Raw genomic sequence first — 17,076 nt, forward strand, 5'->3', positions numbered from 1 at the left:
CAAAAATCCAGATAAATTATTACATTGTTTGAGAAATACAATCTGTATTTTAGAACTTACTTTCATAAACCTGTGAGCAGAAGTTAGATTTTGGGGTTTTTTTTATCAATTTCCTAATTTCTGTTATCTTATTTTCTGGCATGGACTCCTCTTTCTACACTAGCTTCCTTTCTACTGCCCCAGCATAGCAAAATCCTTTCAGAACTTGTCAGAACTAGCAAGGAACACAAAATTAAATCATGATAAAATGGAGATTAAAAACTCATGTCTGTAATTTCTAAAACTCATGTCTGTAATTTCTTACTTGGTATCACTTTTCCTTTTGGTCCCTCATTCTAGTAACTCCTACACTATTTCAACTGCCCAGCTGAAATATCCTGCCTATGATACGTTTTGGGGGTCTTAGCCTTCCCACAGAGAACATAAAACACTGTTTTCAGCCTTAATTAAGGAATTCACTCAGCACTTCTCAGGTGCAGGAAAGAGAAGGAACACCCCTGGGATGTTCCAGTGAGAGAAAACCTTTGGGCATCTAAACTAGATTCCAGCCATAGCCATCTACACCTTGGATTTTCCACAAATAAGAGTGAGGTGTAAGGTGTAAAAATGAAATAATATTACACAAAAATTTGGACGGGTACTGACTGCTGCAGGAGGAAGCAACATACAGACAAAATATATCAGAACACAATTTGGTATTAAATACATATATCCAAACAACTGCATTCAATTTAGAACTTCTTGCATTTACTCAAAGCCTCTCTTTTCAATACTGTATTATTTAAAATTAAGAACCTCAAATATGTATACTACTTCTCCAGAAGTAAGAACTTCTCCAAACTAAGAACTCAAAAGAGTGCACAAGGAGATGTACCTGAAGTTCAGTCTGACTATGTGTAAAGTTATCATCTCTAACCACCCAAGTCTTTTTGTCAAAGTTTAAATTATATGAGTTCAAACCCTTCAAGACAACGTTCTTGAGATCTTCATTAAATTTAGGCCTTGTCACACCAGGTCTTCTAGAATCCACTTTTAAATTTCCAACTTAGAAATGTAATTTTCATTTCCTTGTGCTCCACTTGAAAGAGTATTATCAGGTGGTACTATCGCTGCAGATTGTATTTCAGTTCTGCCTTAGTGAAATGGTTAAGCTGCACACTTTGGGCACTTTCACATCCTCTCATCATTGTCATTTCGAGTGAGAAAGAACAACAGTTCTAATCCCAGGCAAGCAGAAGGGTAGATGGGAGAACAATATAAACATTAACAAAATGTACCATTCCACTGTGGTGCTGATTTATCTTTACCCTACACTGGAAAAAGTGACACTGTTTCCATGAAGTATTAAAGAGGTGACAGACTATACCAACATCATCATCACCCAAAAAGCCACTGGCACTGCTCACCAGAAACAAAGTCTCTGAGAAAAAAACCTGGAATCTCCAATTCAGAGCAAAACTGAGAAAAATTTATTAGAGAACCTCTCCCAGCAGAGCCCAAATAAACTGTGTACTGCCAGTTAAAAATGCCTTTAAAAAAAACAAAGCAAACCAGTTGCAACACCAGTTTAAACTTCCCCTTGTTGCCAATTGCACGAGTCAGCTGGAGCTCACCACTTTCAGAGAGAAGCTGCTGCTGCAGCTTTCTAATAAGAGGATCTGCACGTTTCTGCTCCGTCTTCAGCAGCAGTTTTGAGAACCAGCAGAACTTCTTAACACATAAATGGTAAGTGGCTTCTTTAATACTTAAGCTGTAGTAAAATAAATACCTACTAACATTTCTCTTAACTGCAGAGTGTTAGTGACCTCCAAATCTTTTTCTAAGTATATCTAGGTTTAAGCACGTCTGCTCGCTTAGAGGTGCCACAACTTGTAACAGTGAAAAGTTCTATTTCCAATCCATCTGCAGCACAACTCAAGTTTCTCCCTCACTGATCTAAACTTGTCACTGCTTATACAACACCCCAGATCAAAGATTTTCATAGAAATGCAATTTAAAGAAGTCACAGCAGTAGATGGGTTTCAAATGCACTTGAAACCATTGCAGTTTGAAACCAACCTCTTGGAATTAGTTGCCCCGACAATATCATGTGGCAAGTATGAGAACAGTTGTTTTTGAAACTGCTAATGTATCCTACCAGTTCAATGCAATTGTAGGGTCAGACAACATAGGATGCTAAAATATTTTAGACTCTCCTCTCAAGAATTCAGATTCTGTAAGTCCATTAGGTCTTCTAAAGAATTTTACCTAAAGCGTTGTCATTTTCACTGCTGTGGCTTCATCACAGAATTAAATGTAAATTTGCAATTTTTAAGACCTAGCACGCAAATTGCATGGCCTAGACACAGACCTGGCATAAAAGCTATTTTAAGATTACATATACAGCAGTATTTTCTTGCTGGGTTTTTTTTCCATAACAGTTGCAAGACAGCTAAGTTCAGAGTGCTAAAACCACTTCTGAAGATTTTGTCAGATTACAGGAAAAAACCTCTTTCCTTTGTAAAACAAAAATATTCTAAATAAACTTTTTTAATGGCATTTCTTGTTGCTGTGATAAACAAGCTGAAGACTAAAGTTCTCTCATTACTTATCAGTGATAACCATCTCTCTAAACACCTTCCTGTGACTGGTCTCCAAACCACACACTTCTGGTTTCCTTCCTTGGTCAAGGCTGACTCTTCCACATTGTACCTTCCTGGTCAGCAATAAGCTTAGTGAAATTAAAAAACTATCCAATGAGCAAAGAAAACCACGAGAACAAGGAAGGTTTGAAAACAACCTGTTACTGCATTTATGTGATTTCCAGCTAATAGTAATTTATTTGTGTAGTTATTGGTTTGTGAATACTCAAGAGAAGGAAAAACCCCTTAAATTTATGTGAAGGTACAGATAATTAAAGACAAGCTACTGCAATAATACTGTCTCACAGGGTTACTTATAAAACAGCACATAACCAAATAAATATTAATTGATATGACTTTTTAATTGAGAAACAATGAATCGCATGTGAGAGATTTGTATTACTTAAAATTAACACAGACGAGTTTAGACTTGTTTTGATATACTTCTGTGTACCTTGTATCAACACTAAGAATACTTAGTTATGCTTACCTGCACCTTAATTAAAACATTTTCTGTTCTAGAAATACTGGTACTAAGAAGTGAACTTAAAAAAATGATTCGTTCTTATAGGTAAAAAAATTTCTTAGGTTTGCAGGAAAATATAACAGTTGACTTTTAAAACAACACAAGACAGTAATAACACTGTAATTACAGAAATAGATATCTGTGTGAGTACTCTACACTATCTGTTCTTTCTTGCCTGCAGATCACCTAGACTTTCATTATTTTATGATATCTGTCTGAAACTCCTTCTATTCAGCTACACCAATACTTTGGTGCATTTATTCCTCTTAGCTATGACCCTTTATGTTTATATCACATTAGAATGCAGGCAATAAAGCAAACAGACAAATGAACAGGTATTTAATTCTTGAAATCTCTCTTTGTTTCTTTGCAGAACAGCTAAAAACCCTTTGCAAATGATGGCTACAACTTCAGCTGATTTACCAACCATTGGTCCACACAAGGAAGAATTCTGGAGCAACCAAACCAACCTGACCATAAACGCCTCAGGAAGTCACCATGATGCCAGCTGTTCTTTGGATGACAACTCACTGTCACTCGCTTTGATTGTTTTCTACTCCATTATTTTTGTCTTTGGATTGGTTGGAAATATTATAGCCCTGTTTGCTTTCCTGTGCATTCATCAGAAGAGGAATTCTATCCAAGTCTACTTGCTAAACGTGGCTGTTGCAGACCTTCTGCTGATCTTCTGTCTTCCCTTCCGGATACTCTACCATGCCACCAACCGCTGGATGTTCGGGCGGATTTTGTGCAAGGTTGTGGGAACTCTGTTTTACATGAACATGTACATTAGCATAGTACTGCTGGGACTAATCAGTCTGGATCGTTATATAAAGATAAATAAGTCAGTGAAGCGCCCGAAGATGTTAACCACCACCCGGAGTGTGCAGATTTGCTGCACGGTGTGGGCGATTGCACTGACAGGATTTGTAGTGGTAGTTGCCCCTTCTTTCTTTAAGACTGAGGTCAGCAACTCCACCAAGTGCTTTCATTACCGAAGCAAAAAGAATGGAGAGAAGACAGAAGCAATTTTAAATTATATCACTGTGCTGATTTTTTGGATAGTTTTTTTCCTCTTGATACTTTCGTATGTTAAAATTGCCAAGAACCTTCTGAAAATTTCAAGGAGAAGGGCAAATTTCCCCAATGCAGGAAAATACACGCAGACAGCAAGAAATTCCTTCATTGTTCTCATAATTTTCACCGTCTGTTTTGTGCCTTACCACATGTTCCGGTTTGTCTACATCACATCACAGCTACAAACCCCATCCTGTTACTGGACAGAGATCATTCACACGTGCAATGAGGTGATGCTCATATTTTCATCCTTTAACAGCTGCCTAGACCCAGTTATGTATTTCCTGATGTCCAGAAGCGTCCGTCAGACTGTGTTCCAACTGATTTGCAGGAAACTTCATGGAGAGTCAAGCCTAAACCTGGAGAGCACCTCAGACATAAAACTGAGCCAATACGCTCAGGAGCGATTGTCTACCATCACTCCTCACTCCAGCTACTCAAGGAAGAAGTTCATGATTTGAATGTTTAAATCAATCTCTATCACTCCAGGTCACCAATTTCAGATCACGAAATCCTCTACTCTACGGCTACTAGTTCTGCATCTTTCCTCCTGTTAAGAAAAACGAGAAGTCTCACTTCTGTTTGTGAAAATGAGAAGTTACTTTTCAGAAGCATTTTGTCGCTCTTGTTTATCCAAGAAAACAAATTAGGAAGTTCTCAGACATTTTCTGTTGGATGAAACTAGAACACTAACTCTTTAGGGAGATTTCCACAAAGGGGTTTGAACATGTAAAGCTAAACTTGTATATACACGTTAATATTAGTAGCTTGTGTATGTAAATAATAGATGAATTTTGCAAAAAAGCATATTCTGTCCGGTTTGAAAGATCTAGATACCATTACAGATTTTATGTATTTTATATTTTTCTCTGTTTTAATGGGTTTCCAAAAGATCAGTATTTTAACTACATTTATAAATGTATTTTTAAGAAAATATTTGAGAATTTAGCAACATGCGTCTTAGAAATGAGGTGAAATACAACAGCTATCGATTCAGTTTTAAGTAAAGAAGACACTTTTAGTTTTATTAAGCAGCAAAGTTAAAACCTTCAATCCTACTAGGACCCTTGTATTTCCAACATTTTTATGAGTGCCAAGGTCAAACACCTGAGGAAAAGCAAGCAACACTTTAAGAAAATTTGAAATAAATGAAGGAGAGATGACATAGGTCTGTCCTAAGATTTCCTTCAATATGACAAATTTGATGACTGCAGCTACCCAAAGTAGTTCAGCAAGGAACATAAACTCACAGAAGAGAGCAAAAAGATCAGCCAGGCTCAGCCACTGGTCTTCTCCTAGATTTCCATAGCCACACATTCCAGCTGCATGCTTCCTCCCTGGCAGGAGACTTTTCTTTCCATGTGATTAAAATAAACTTGATAATTGCTGATGCCATATAAATAGCAATGTAACAGCAATATTTCATAGCTACAGCTATATTCTCAGATTAAAACTAAACAGCTTTATGTATTTAGGCACAACTAAATTTCCAAATGTAACATTTTTCAAAAACCAGAGAGCTGAAAGTGGGAGATGTCTGGCAAAAAGATGACTACAGCAGCACAACTTAAATGTCTGGCATAACAGACCACAAAGGTGAAATAGAGGCTAGACATCAAGCTCTGTAAAATAAGGATTTATTATCTTGACACATACAAACAATATTGCTCAAGCAAGCAGGTATAAAGAAGTTGGTTTTAATATGACCACCAGTAATTTCACTAATGGATCATGTGACTTTTAATGCCAAATCTGTGCCAAAATGTGTGGGGTTTTACTAATTCCATAAAATTTTCTGATTTTACAGAAGATACTCTTAACATTCTCATTGAATAAAGTAAACATAAAGCTTCACCTCTGCTAGATATAAACTTGGTTTAATTTTGAAGTGATTTTACATAATTTAAACTTGATGAAGCTGGATATAAACACGTTAAACAAACTACAATGACCAGCCAGTCTATTTTGTTTTCTTTCTTTTTTATTTTTTATATAAAAATTAGGGAGTTTCTTAATCTTCAAAATAAAGATTCCCACAAACATGTAATTTCATAAAGATATTCATAAAGATGGTAACTGCCTTTTTTCTTAAATATTTCAGCATACAACAGAGGTGTTTGTAAAGTAATTCTGACTCTCACAGTAATCGCATTTCATGATCTTTTATAATTTTTTCATCCTATTATATTAATGCTTCTCTTGGTTTTGTATTTGTACAGTGCAATTTTATTATGCAATACTGTAGTTCTACATACTTACATCAATTCAGGTACATCTAGTAGAGCTTATAAACCATAATTTCACAAGATATATACGTTATCTCATCATTGTTTCTTTCCTGTGCTTATTCTGTGAGCAGCTGGTCGATGATACTGAACAGCAGGTTGGGGTGAGGGTGTGGGCTGGGGAACTCATGAGAGGACAGACATGAACAACAGCAGCTTGAAAAAAATGTGAATTCTAAAATTCTTTTGATCGAAGTGTTAGATCAGAATTTTCATTTACAAGGTTTGTAATTCATGGATACAGCAGTATTGCCAAAATAGACTCAGATCTCTTCAGAAGATCAAGCAGTAGTACAGAGTTTCGACACTGAAAATCCAAACTGCATTAAATTAATCAACTCTCCAGCTGAGAAATGAAAATCTGAAAGAGAACAGGTCTGTAAGAAAATCTCTAAGAGCAGGCATGGCACAGAAGAGGGGAATGATCACATGATCTTGACAAAGTGCAGCATTAAGGAGCAGCAATCAGAACAAAGAAACAATCACAGAAAGCAATCAGAAAATACTTTTGGATTTCTACAACTGTATAAATCACTGTTTCCAGATGTTAAAGGCCAGATGTATCAACTGGCTCAGAAAGGGATTTGAAACTAGACAGCACAGTCATGTAGGAAGCAATTACTACTGACCAAGAAACAAAAGCAGGTATGTGTACTCCTTTAAAAAAATGTTTAATCCTTACTTTTTGTTTCTGCAATCAGTTTTCCCAAATTTGAGGGTAAAACGGCAGGCCTTACAAAAAATATTACTGAAGAACAAACAGTCCTGAAACAACTTGGGAGACTTGCTGAAAGTCACACTGTGATGTGTCAAATGACCACAGAATCAGTCACTCAAACAGGTTGTCTTACTTTTCCTCTCCTCAGTGCTTCCTAATTACCTGAGTCTTCAGGTGAATTTTTACATGAAGGTAATTCTATTTATTTTGCTTTCTGTATTTAAAGGCTAACTCAACATGTATCCCCATATAACTGCATGAACCTCATTTTCCTCTGCACTCAAATCTGTAACCCACACTTGAATTTCAGCTGGTGTCCCAGGGTGTCCCAGGATGTCCCAGTCTTGTGCTGGTTTTGGCTGGGATAGAGTCCTTCACAACATGGACTGTGGCTTGGGCTTGTGATCAAAACAGTGTTGACAACCCAGGGATGCTTCAGCCACTGCTGAGAAGCACTTGCACAACCAGCAGGACTTCTCTGCCTCTCAGAACACCCCAGCGAGAGGCTGGGGCTGCACAAGGGCCTGGGAGGGGACACAGCAGGGACAGCTGTCCCCAGGGGCATCCCAGAGCACGTGGTGCCATGGCCAGCAATAAAAGCCAAGAAGGATGCTTGGCTGTGCTGCCATTTCTCTGGAACTCACACTGGGCACTGGTCAGATGGGGTTGCTTTCTATCACTTGGTTTTTTTGCTTCTGCCTGATTCTTTTTCTTTAAGCTTATTAAACTCTTTATCACAAACCATGAATTTCCACTTTTGCCCTAACAATTCTCCCTCCCAGCCCACTGGAGAGGAAGTAAGTGGATGTGTGGGATTTAGGTGCTTTCTGGGATAAAACCACAACCACCTACTTTGGCACTCTGGCAGACTTGATCAGAGTGTGTCAGACAAAGCAGGAGGGAGCACCAGAAGGGGAGGTCTGTTCTGCAGCACAGCAGCCACAAGAACAAGAGGGGTAAGTGGCAAAATCATAAACAAGTTTTTTTACTTTTACCCTTTTGATTCACCTCTTCATCCCACTGAGGGGGAGTGAGTGAGCGGGTGTGAAGGCTCACCTGTTTACCAGGGTTAAACCACAACACCAACTTTCGTTTTTGCACTGAAATTATATGTAATTATCATTTTAACTCACAAACTGGTGTTGCTGAGGGCAGACAAATAGCAATTATTTTGATAACACAACATCAAAACATTTAATGGAATCACTTCTCTTACAACACTGGCCAATGAAACCATAAAAGAGGAATAAAACTTACATCACTGAAAAGAAAGGAGGATCACATTATTCCCAGAACTGGGAAGTTCACATAAGGAAGCTTAATTTGATGCTCTGACAGCACACACAAGGCTGTGAGAGATGGTGTCAAAGCCTTGCTGAAATTGAGGAAATTCACCACTGGGAATCTCCTGGTTTTATGTTTTTAGGGCCACAAAACAAGTTGTCTGCATGTAATGATGAAATGCAACATATGCTGCCTATTGGCAATATAAAATCCAGTACATGTATAAATTCAGAGTGAACATAGTTTGAGAATATAGAAAATATAAATCACTGAGGTGAATGATGCTCATAAAAATAATGATGAAGAACTTAAGGGTGAATGGCATAAAAACATGCATGTGTTCCATCTGAGTATCTTCAAATACATTTTAGATAGAACACATAATTTGTAAGTTTGGTGAATGGAAATAGTCCACTACAAGAATTAGGAAGGTGCTTACTACAGCTTAGAACCAGCTGTAACTGTATTCCTAGGACAGGTGGCATTTTTAAAGAACTTGTAATACCTCATTACTTTCCTACTGCTCTCAGTAATTCATTCCAAAATAAAGTCTGATAGACTTTAATTTACTGCAGCAATCTACTATCATACAATAATACAGAAAAAAATGTAGCAGTTATCTCTTCTTACAGCATGAGTTATTATCATTAAATTATAAATACTACAGGCAACAGTCAATAACCAAAGAATAATAATAGTAATTTAAAAAAACCTACTAACTGGAATTGTTCACACCACTGTCAGCAACTTCTCAGGATATGCATTTTTGTATCTAAGCCTCAGTGGAACACCACAGTTAACAAGAAATAAAGTACATGCAAACTAATTACAGCTTTACAACCTAATTAGTAATACTCCACAGCAAATAAATGTAATTGTAAGTGACTTCAGCTACGAAATTAGAATAGGAAGCCAGCTTACATGTTCATTATTTTACTAAAAAAATTAGTAATAATGAGACTGAACAATGGTAACAGATCATGACGTGAAATCCGTGTTTAAAAATAAAGCCAAACTAGTGAAACAAGAACCTTACCAAACTTCTGTTCTCATAAAGGAACTTATTTATATGTGTTGAAGAGCCTTATCTTACAACCACAGATGTATCAAAAAGCAGAAAATCCAAAAGTCTCAACTTCTGCAGAGCTGAACAGAGCTCGATCTGTGATCATACCTATGCTGTGGAGGAAGGAAACTGTCCTGTGCACACCTCTGGATTTGTGTAAAACACTGCATTTCTTGGACAATGAGTCCATTTTTGCTGCAGAACCCCTGGATGAATCAGCTGTAAATTGCTTCCACCAATCCATCACTTGACCAGACCAAAGAGATGTGACCATTTGGTCACTCAAGTGAGGACACACGGACACAGCACAACTGCATGTGGGCTTTGGGAACAGACAGCTTGGTGACAGCTCGTGGAGCTGAAGAACTGCTAAATATCACTGAAAACAGAAGTCTTCATGCATGAATAGCAGCATCAAGGACAGGGGGCAGTCCTAAAGAGAACCCCTCTAGCCCCCAAAAGAGGAAAGCACTATATAAAGGATTGCAAGGTGTTTCTGTGCTGTACCTAAAGACTGCTACAGCTGCTCTTCCATGCTATCACCATATATTTTTTTCCCCCTAATGGAGCTGATCCTGACAATTTCAAAGCCTTTTTTGTACAGACATCATCTTTTCTGAACTTTAAATGCCTACCTGTCTCCTGACTTTGCAAAACGAAAGCAAACATTTAATGGAATCACTTCCACTTATGGCAGAGAGGAATTTTTAACTGTACTTGCCAGGTTCCAGTACCTCATTTTCTGCAGGAGACAAAACTGACACCAGACAGAAATATTTCCTCTCAGCAAAGGAAGGTGCCTGCAGCTCGTATAGGTAAGCTTAAAATTACTACTTCTTTGTTTTACCTGATAAAATTTGGTCAATGACCAGAAGAATTTTCATTAGACTTCTAAAATGAGTAAATTCAACAATTACTTTGTGAATTTAACTCATTATAATCAAAGAATTGATACATTTTTATTCAACAATACATATGCAACTTAGAGTACACTAAAATATACTATAAATAAACTATAAAAGTTTAATTTGCAAGTTTGTCAAACACTGCCTACAGCACAGTTTTTATACTTGTTATCTGGGCTTTTCATCATTGTACACTGAATCCTATTTAGCATCTGAGTTCATTTGCTTGCAGCTGTTTAAAAAAAATTATCAGTCTTTAAATTTGAAATGTTTTTTCCTTATGATTTGATATGAAAAAAAAAGCTAACTGGGATACATTCCATTAAAACATATATGGATATGTATGGATACAACAGTAAAAACTCTCCACTACATGGTTGTAAGCTGAAATGTCAGTTTTTACACACTGTCATTGCATAGAGTTTTTGTTTCTTATTTTCAGTTTGGAAACTGAGAAAAGACTGAAAAATGAACTTGGAAAAAATGAATACACTGCAGTTTTCGAAAACCATTGTAGATGCTAAAAAATATAGACTGAGTTGCTAAATGTACACTTGACAGAGCTGTGATAAAGTAACACCACATACAGATGTGAGCACAGAATAAATATATATATAGTGAGAGTCTTCCAGCATAGAGACTAATTTGTAGTTAAACAGAGGTACAGGTACTCTTTCAGCATTTCTGGAATTAAAGTAATTCTTTGCACTTAATTTGCTTATTTAATTTTAAATGGTCTGTAAGTGGTTTCCAAATTAGGTTACAGACGTTCCAGAAGACTGAGAAATAAACCAAGATCACAGAAGTTATTGCCAGACCCTAGCTTGAACCTTCAGCTTCCTAATTTATTTTATTAGATTCTATGCACGTAAAAGCTTCAGGGTTTAACTTCTCTTTATGAAATTTCAGTGGGAGAGAATGCTCAAACTGTAACCTCATGCAAACTTAAGGTAACAACATCAAAGGAACACTGAAAAGTCAGGGAGACAAAGAAACAGCCGAGATAAGTGCAAAGTAGAGATGTCAGACGCACACTGCAGAAATGTAATTTTTTTATTGTGTTTCAGCTCTGACCACTCAGGAAACACTGCCATAAATGAACAATTCATCATGTCTCCAGCCATCACCAGCTACCACCGTAGCTCTCCCCATCATCTACTCCTGCCTGCTTCCCGCCGGAATCCTGGGGAACCTTCTGGCCGCCTGGATATTTTCCCGGGAAGCGCCCACCCGAAGGACACAGTACATTTACCTGGCCAACCTGGTGACTGCCAACCTGCTGGTGTGCAGCACCATGCCCTTCCTGGCCGCCTACTTTGCTGGCGGGCACCGCTGGCCCCCGGGCTCGCTGGCCTGCAGGGTGGCCCATCACCTGGGAGCCCTGGTGATGCACGTCAGCATGTACGTGACCATCGCCATCCTGTGCTCCATCGCCCTCAGCCAGTACGCCACGCTCAGCAAGAACAGAGGCACACAGCCCTCCCCTGCCCTCCCAGGAAACTTCCACGGGTGCCTGCTGCAGAGGTTCCGGAGGCCAAAGTTTGCTAAATATTTCTGTGTTGTTATCTGGCTGATTGTGCTCTGCATAACAGCCACAGCCATCACCTACAATGTCCAAAACAGCGCTGCAGGGGAGTTCCCCACGTGCTACAACATCAGGGTAGAGGCTGGTGAGCGTCCTGCAAAGATTGCTGGTTCCCTTGCCACTGTGTGCTTTTTTCTGTCTTTTATGATTGTTTTGTGGTCGTACTATTCTCTTACCAGACATCTGAGCAGAATACAAAAAAACACCTGTATTGGAGAAAAACATCTAATTTACAGAAGAGTGAAAAGAAACATTCTTGTCATCCAGATAATATTAACTGTCTGCTTTCTTCCATACCATATTTTTAGGCCGATTTTCTATGTGCTCCTTACAGATAATGACTGTCCAAGGTTAAACTATCTAGTGGAAATTAAAAATTTCCTTACTTGTCTTGCTGCTGCTAAAAGCAGTTTAGATCCAATTATAACCCTTCTGTTAGATAAAACATTTAAGAAAAGTCTTTATGGCCTGTTTACAAAAACCACACCAGAAAATCAAAAACATAACAATGGTATTTTTGCTGAAATTGGAAGGAATATGGAAAGATATTCATAGACTATAAATAAAAATAAACTGATTTTAAATACCTTTAGGCAGGCTTTGATATAAAATGGTAAATATTTAAATAAAATGGTAACATATTGTACTTTCTTTTCAAATCATCTTGCTTGCTACACTAACATTAGCCATAATAAATCCAATGTGTATATCCAAATGAATCCAAGGAGTTTATACAGTGAACAGTGTAATACTGTTCATCCATGTAATACAAAAGACATTTTACACTTGACCTGTGGACAGCTCCTTTTACCTAAAAAGTCAAGGAAGAAGGCAAAAACTAGGCTAAAGTTGAGGACCTAGTTCTCTCTTGTTATCAGTAAGAGTTTTGGACACAGGTTTCCTTTACAAGGAGGAAGGCTGAACAAAGCACAGACATTTTCCCTTGGGATGGCTGAACCAGGACTGTGCTGCACATCCAATGGCCAGGTAACTACAGCAAGACAGAACTGAGCAGTCCAAGTTTTCCAGATGGCAAAGTGCTGCTAACAGGACTGGTTTTAGATCATCAGCTGCAAGTCTGGGTGAGCAGAGCTGTTCAATACCAAAGTGCTCTTCTAATTTGCACAGACACAAACTCAAATCCCACCACTTCTGTCCTTCCTGAAGAACCTTTTATAGGGAATGTGACTGCAGTTAACTCAGCACAAAGCCTGCCTGGGGTTGTTTCTCTCAACAGAGTTTTTGAGGGCAGCACAGGCTGAAGTCATTCCTCCTACACTTTTCTATTCACAACCACTTGTTCCTAGTGTTTACCAAAAGGCCGAGAAAATGAATGAAACTTTGGGAACTACTAATCAAATATAAGCTTGTGACAGACTCTTAGCAAGATCCCCCCTTCAACACTTCTACATAGCACCAAAAAATGACATATGCCTGACTTTTTTCCTATGTAATCTGCCCAAGATGATGACCTTTAAAGTTCTTAACTGCATCAAAGTTTTTCTTGTTTCAAAGAGTGGAAAAGCTTTTGTGCAGTACAGGCAATTTGAGAAACCACAAATTGAGTCCTGCATTGGTCTAGCACTTGACAGAAAAGTTCATGGAGGAAAAAATCCCCCAAAACTTAAAGGCATGAGGGATGAGGGAGAGTTAGAAAAACACTACAGCAAAGCACTGCTCATGTGGCAAACTTCTAGCATTTCTTAGACATGCTGGTGCGAAAAACAGAAGGTAGCAGGTGACATGTGACTTGTTTAACAAAAAATGATAAATGAATTTCTATTGCAGTGAACACAAAATCGTAAGGCAAACAGGCACAGCACCTGGTTTGCAAAGCAGTTTAGAGACCCCAAGTGTCTGTCAAATTTTTGGTTAAGCCATTCAAATGTGCTGCATGGGAAGCCAGCTCATCATCATCAGACATGAGTTTTTTGACTGTGTGGGCAAATAACTGAAACATATCAACTGAGTGACCAAAAATTTTTTCAAATGTTCAACTCCAGGTAGGCCAGACAGAAAAAATACACTTCCAGCAAAACTGCTTCTGAACATAATAACAGGTCAATAGGAAAAGAGCTAGACGAAACAAGCATGGGGACCTTGAGATAGGGAGCAGAGGCACAGGAATGAAAATAAGCAAGGTGAAAAGAGCATTGCCTGAAGAAACACTGAGAAAAAATACTGAAAGTTTTGTTTTTGGAGTCTCTTAATTTGTACATTGAATGAGGAAGTGCTCATCAGAAAAAAATGTGGCCAGGTAGGATACTTCAATTGTACCTCTGATAGTGGTTTTGCAGCCTTAACAATTTAATATGTAACAAAATCCTCACCAAGAGGTTGCTACCGGATCTCAAGGATCTAGTAAGTTCTAGAAAATACAGAAAAAACATCAATTATTACTGAATGTCCCCCAGAAAGCATAAAAGAAGTTTCAAAGTGAAAGGAGTGGAAGGAAAGTAACATGTAACAGATTTCTTGTTTTAGGTATTCAAAGATGGAAAAGGGAAGACGGCCTTAAAGAACAGATTCTATTCTGGTTATTTTTTAAAATAGTCAAATATACAATTACATAAATACAAACAAACACATATATACTATTTTACTCATTTTTAGGTATGTCTAAAAGCAGAAGTGTAAGAGTGTTGAATTCCACCAGCAAAATCTGAAATGCTGAGCTACATGCAGTTCAGGCAATGAAAGACAGAAGTGGTAAGGGAGTGAACTCTCAGAATTCATATCATGGGTTTAGCTCTGTATAGTGCAAAAACCAGCATGCAAATCTATCCACAGATCAAGTCCCTGGACCAACTCAGATGTGTATATGACAAACAGGGCAGAGTGTAATGCTTGGTCCTATTCCCTGGAAAAACTCCCTGGTTTTGACTCCCAATCACAGAAATATTGAACTGAATCTTAATGACAGAGAAGGCAGAATATGTGTATTTTTGCTTTAGCAGGGTTATCTATTTAGATGATCACTTGTAGTAAAAAAAGGTTCATATCTGCCAAGATAAAGCCATAATGCAAATTTTGGATGTCTGCATTTTGCTGACAGGCTCTCCCTGACCCCAACTGCACCACTTTGCTAATCAGTAACATATACAGATACTCAAACTAAGTGGAAATCATAAAACAAACTTGGACTACTTGGAAAGAGTCAAGGAAAAAACCCCAGAAACTAAAGCTCTTGATGTGATTAAATTACTCTTACATCAGTTATATTAAAAGGTATTTTCATGACAGGATTTTCGCAGCTATGGAAAATTCTACATAACAATAGAGGCTCACAAAAGATTTCAAAACCTCTTGATGTTCTACTGACAAAAACCATTCTGTTAAAGTTTTTGCAAAAATAAGCCAGTGACAAATGGTACTCAAATTGCAGCTAGAGTTTTACAGGAAAAGACAAGAATCTCATTTAAGACCCACATCCCTCCCCTTTCCCTTTTGTTGTTCTCTTACATAAAGATTTCTCTGTACACAAACTGCTCTGTAATAACATTTGGAAATGGAAAAGACTGCCTTTCAATGCTGCTACTTTCAATAGCCATTCTCTGGATATTCCTGACACAGCAAGGTTATGACAGAATAAATGGAATGGTTGAGTCCTCTATCAGTAGGTTGTCAGAACAGGAACAAATGTTGTGGTAAGAGAAAAAACTCTTGAGATTCACATTTCTGATGCACAGATGTCTTGAGTTTTCTACCCTCCTGCATCTTCTGTTTTCCTTACCATACGATCCAGCTTCCAAGCACTGCAGGATCACCTTAACTGAGGGTGAAGGAAATGTGTAATTGTCCCTGATTATAAAGCCTTGAAGCAATGCTGAAGGGGGTCAATGATGCACACAGGCTCAAGAAACATCTGGTCTCACAGAGCAGTGACAGCAATTAGGACAACTACAGGCCACCTTGTGAAAGCTTTCACATTTTGATTCCATCATCAGGGGTAAATGTTGGGGAGTTTGTCCCAGGTTGGAGTCACTTGGAAAAGTCAGGTAAAGTTTCTGGCACCAGATAACAGCAAACTTTAATTTTGTCTACTCTAAACAGTCTAACTTCCTGATCAGCCAGGAGCTAAGGGAGCACAAAAAGAGCTGAAAGACACCTAAACCTTACATGGGCTATAGGATGCTGATTTCCCAGTGCAGCAGAAAACAACCAGGCATTTTACATCTCAAAATGTAAAATTACTCACAGAAAGGCTAAAAGGGAGAAAAATGTAGCCTGACTATATCAGCCTTACAGATTTTATTAAAGCACTTTCCCTTTCACCCATTCAGGTAATTTCTAAAGTGGTCATTTGGTCTACATCCTTTCAAAACAATGTCTACAGTGACATCTAGAGCCTGGATACTGCAGTTAGTTTAATGTATTCCACTCCCAAACCCTACAGCTCTGCACTGCTTTTGCCAAAACAAAACACTGTTGGTTTACACTGCTTTAGACTGATACTCAAGACATTTTTTCCTAACCCATGTAATTTGAACAGGTTAATTTCTAAGGATGGTATTAAAAAACCCCCTGTGATTCTGAGGTTCTAAGAGACAGGATAATCACTAAAATAAACTCCCACTTTACCCTCAGTGAAAGTGGCCTCCCTCAGAGGCCCTTGAAGCTAAAACTTGGGGTTTTTTTCAAGAATACAGTCCAAGAAAAATGAGTGGAGCTTTCACAAAGCTTTCACAGCAACATAAAGATGACGTTACGTCTGAAATTCATGTGGTACCAAAACCAAACAATTAAAAGTACCCAAAATCTTCAATGCAGAACAAAATGAGACATTTTACCAGCAATTAAGAGCCCATTATTTGTAACTGTTTTAAGAAATGACTATTAAAACACCAAACTTAAAAAGCAAGCCTGTCACATAATAATCTTCTTGATTTTAAAAGGAAAGGAGTAAGAGGTTGGGAATGGTCTGCAATGTCTGGGTACAGAAGACCAAATGACTCCTTATAAAAATCACCAGTTCAGTGTCTGTACTCTCTTGCTCACAGGTCAGGAGT

The 17,076-nt window shown here is 38.1% G+C and overlaps 3 protein-coding genes across 6 annotated transcripts in view; 2 read left to right on the plus strand and 1 right to left on the minus strand.

The window, feature by feature from the left end:
* CASK (calcium/calmodulin dependent serine protein kinase) overlaps window positions 1-17,076 on the minus strand; it is a 190,190-nt gene that overhangs the window by 84,233 nt on the left and 88,881 nt on the right. The gene's annotated exons all lie outside the window — the stretch shown is intronic.
* On the plus strand, window positions 1,428-8,003 carry GPR34 (G protein-coupled receptor 34). Its single transcript, XM_063393579.1, has 2 exons — window positions 1,428-1,725; window positions 3,521-8,003. The coding sequence occupies exon 2, from the start codon at window positions 3,543-3,545 to the stop codon at window positions 4,683-4,685; it is 1,143 nt and encodes a 380-aa protein (XP_063249649.1). The 5' UTR covers window positions 1,428-1,725; window positions 3,521-3,542; the 3' UTR covers window positions 4,686-8,003.
* Window positions 11,559-12,622, plus strand: GPR82 (G protein-coupled receptor 82). The gene has a single exon (XM_063393580.1). It carries the CDS (start codon window positions 11,579-11,581, stop codon window positions 12,620-12,622), a length of 1,044 nt encoding a protein of 347 aa, XP_063249650.1. The 5' UTR covers window positions 11,559-11,578.

The sequence above is a fragment of the Prinia subflava genome, chromosome 3 (assembly GCF_021018805.1).
Source record: "Prinia subflava isolate CZ2003 ecotype Zambia chromosome 3, Cam_Psub_1.2, whole genome shotgun sequence".
NCBI classification, from domain to species: domain Eukaryota; kingdom Metazoa; phylum Chordata; class Aves; order Passeriformes; family Cisticolidae; genus Prinia; species Prinia subflava.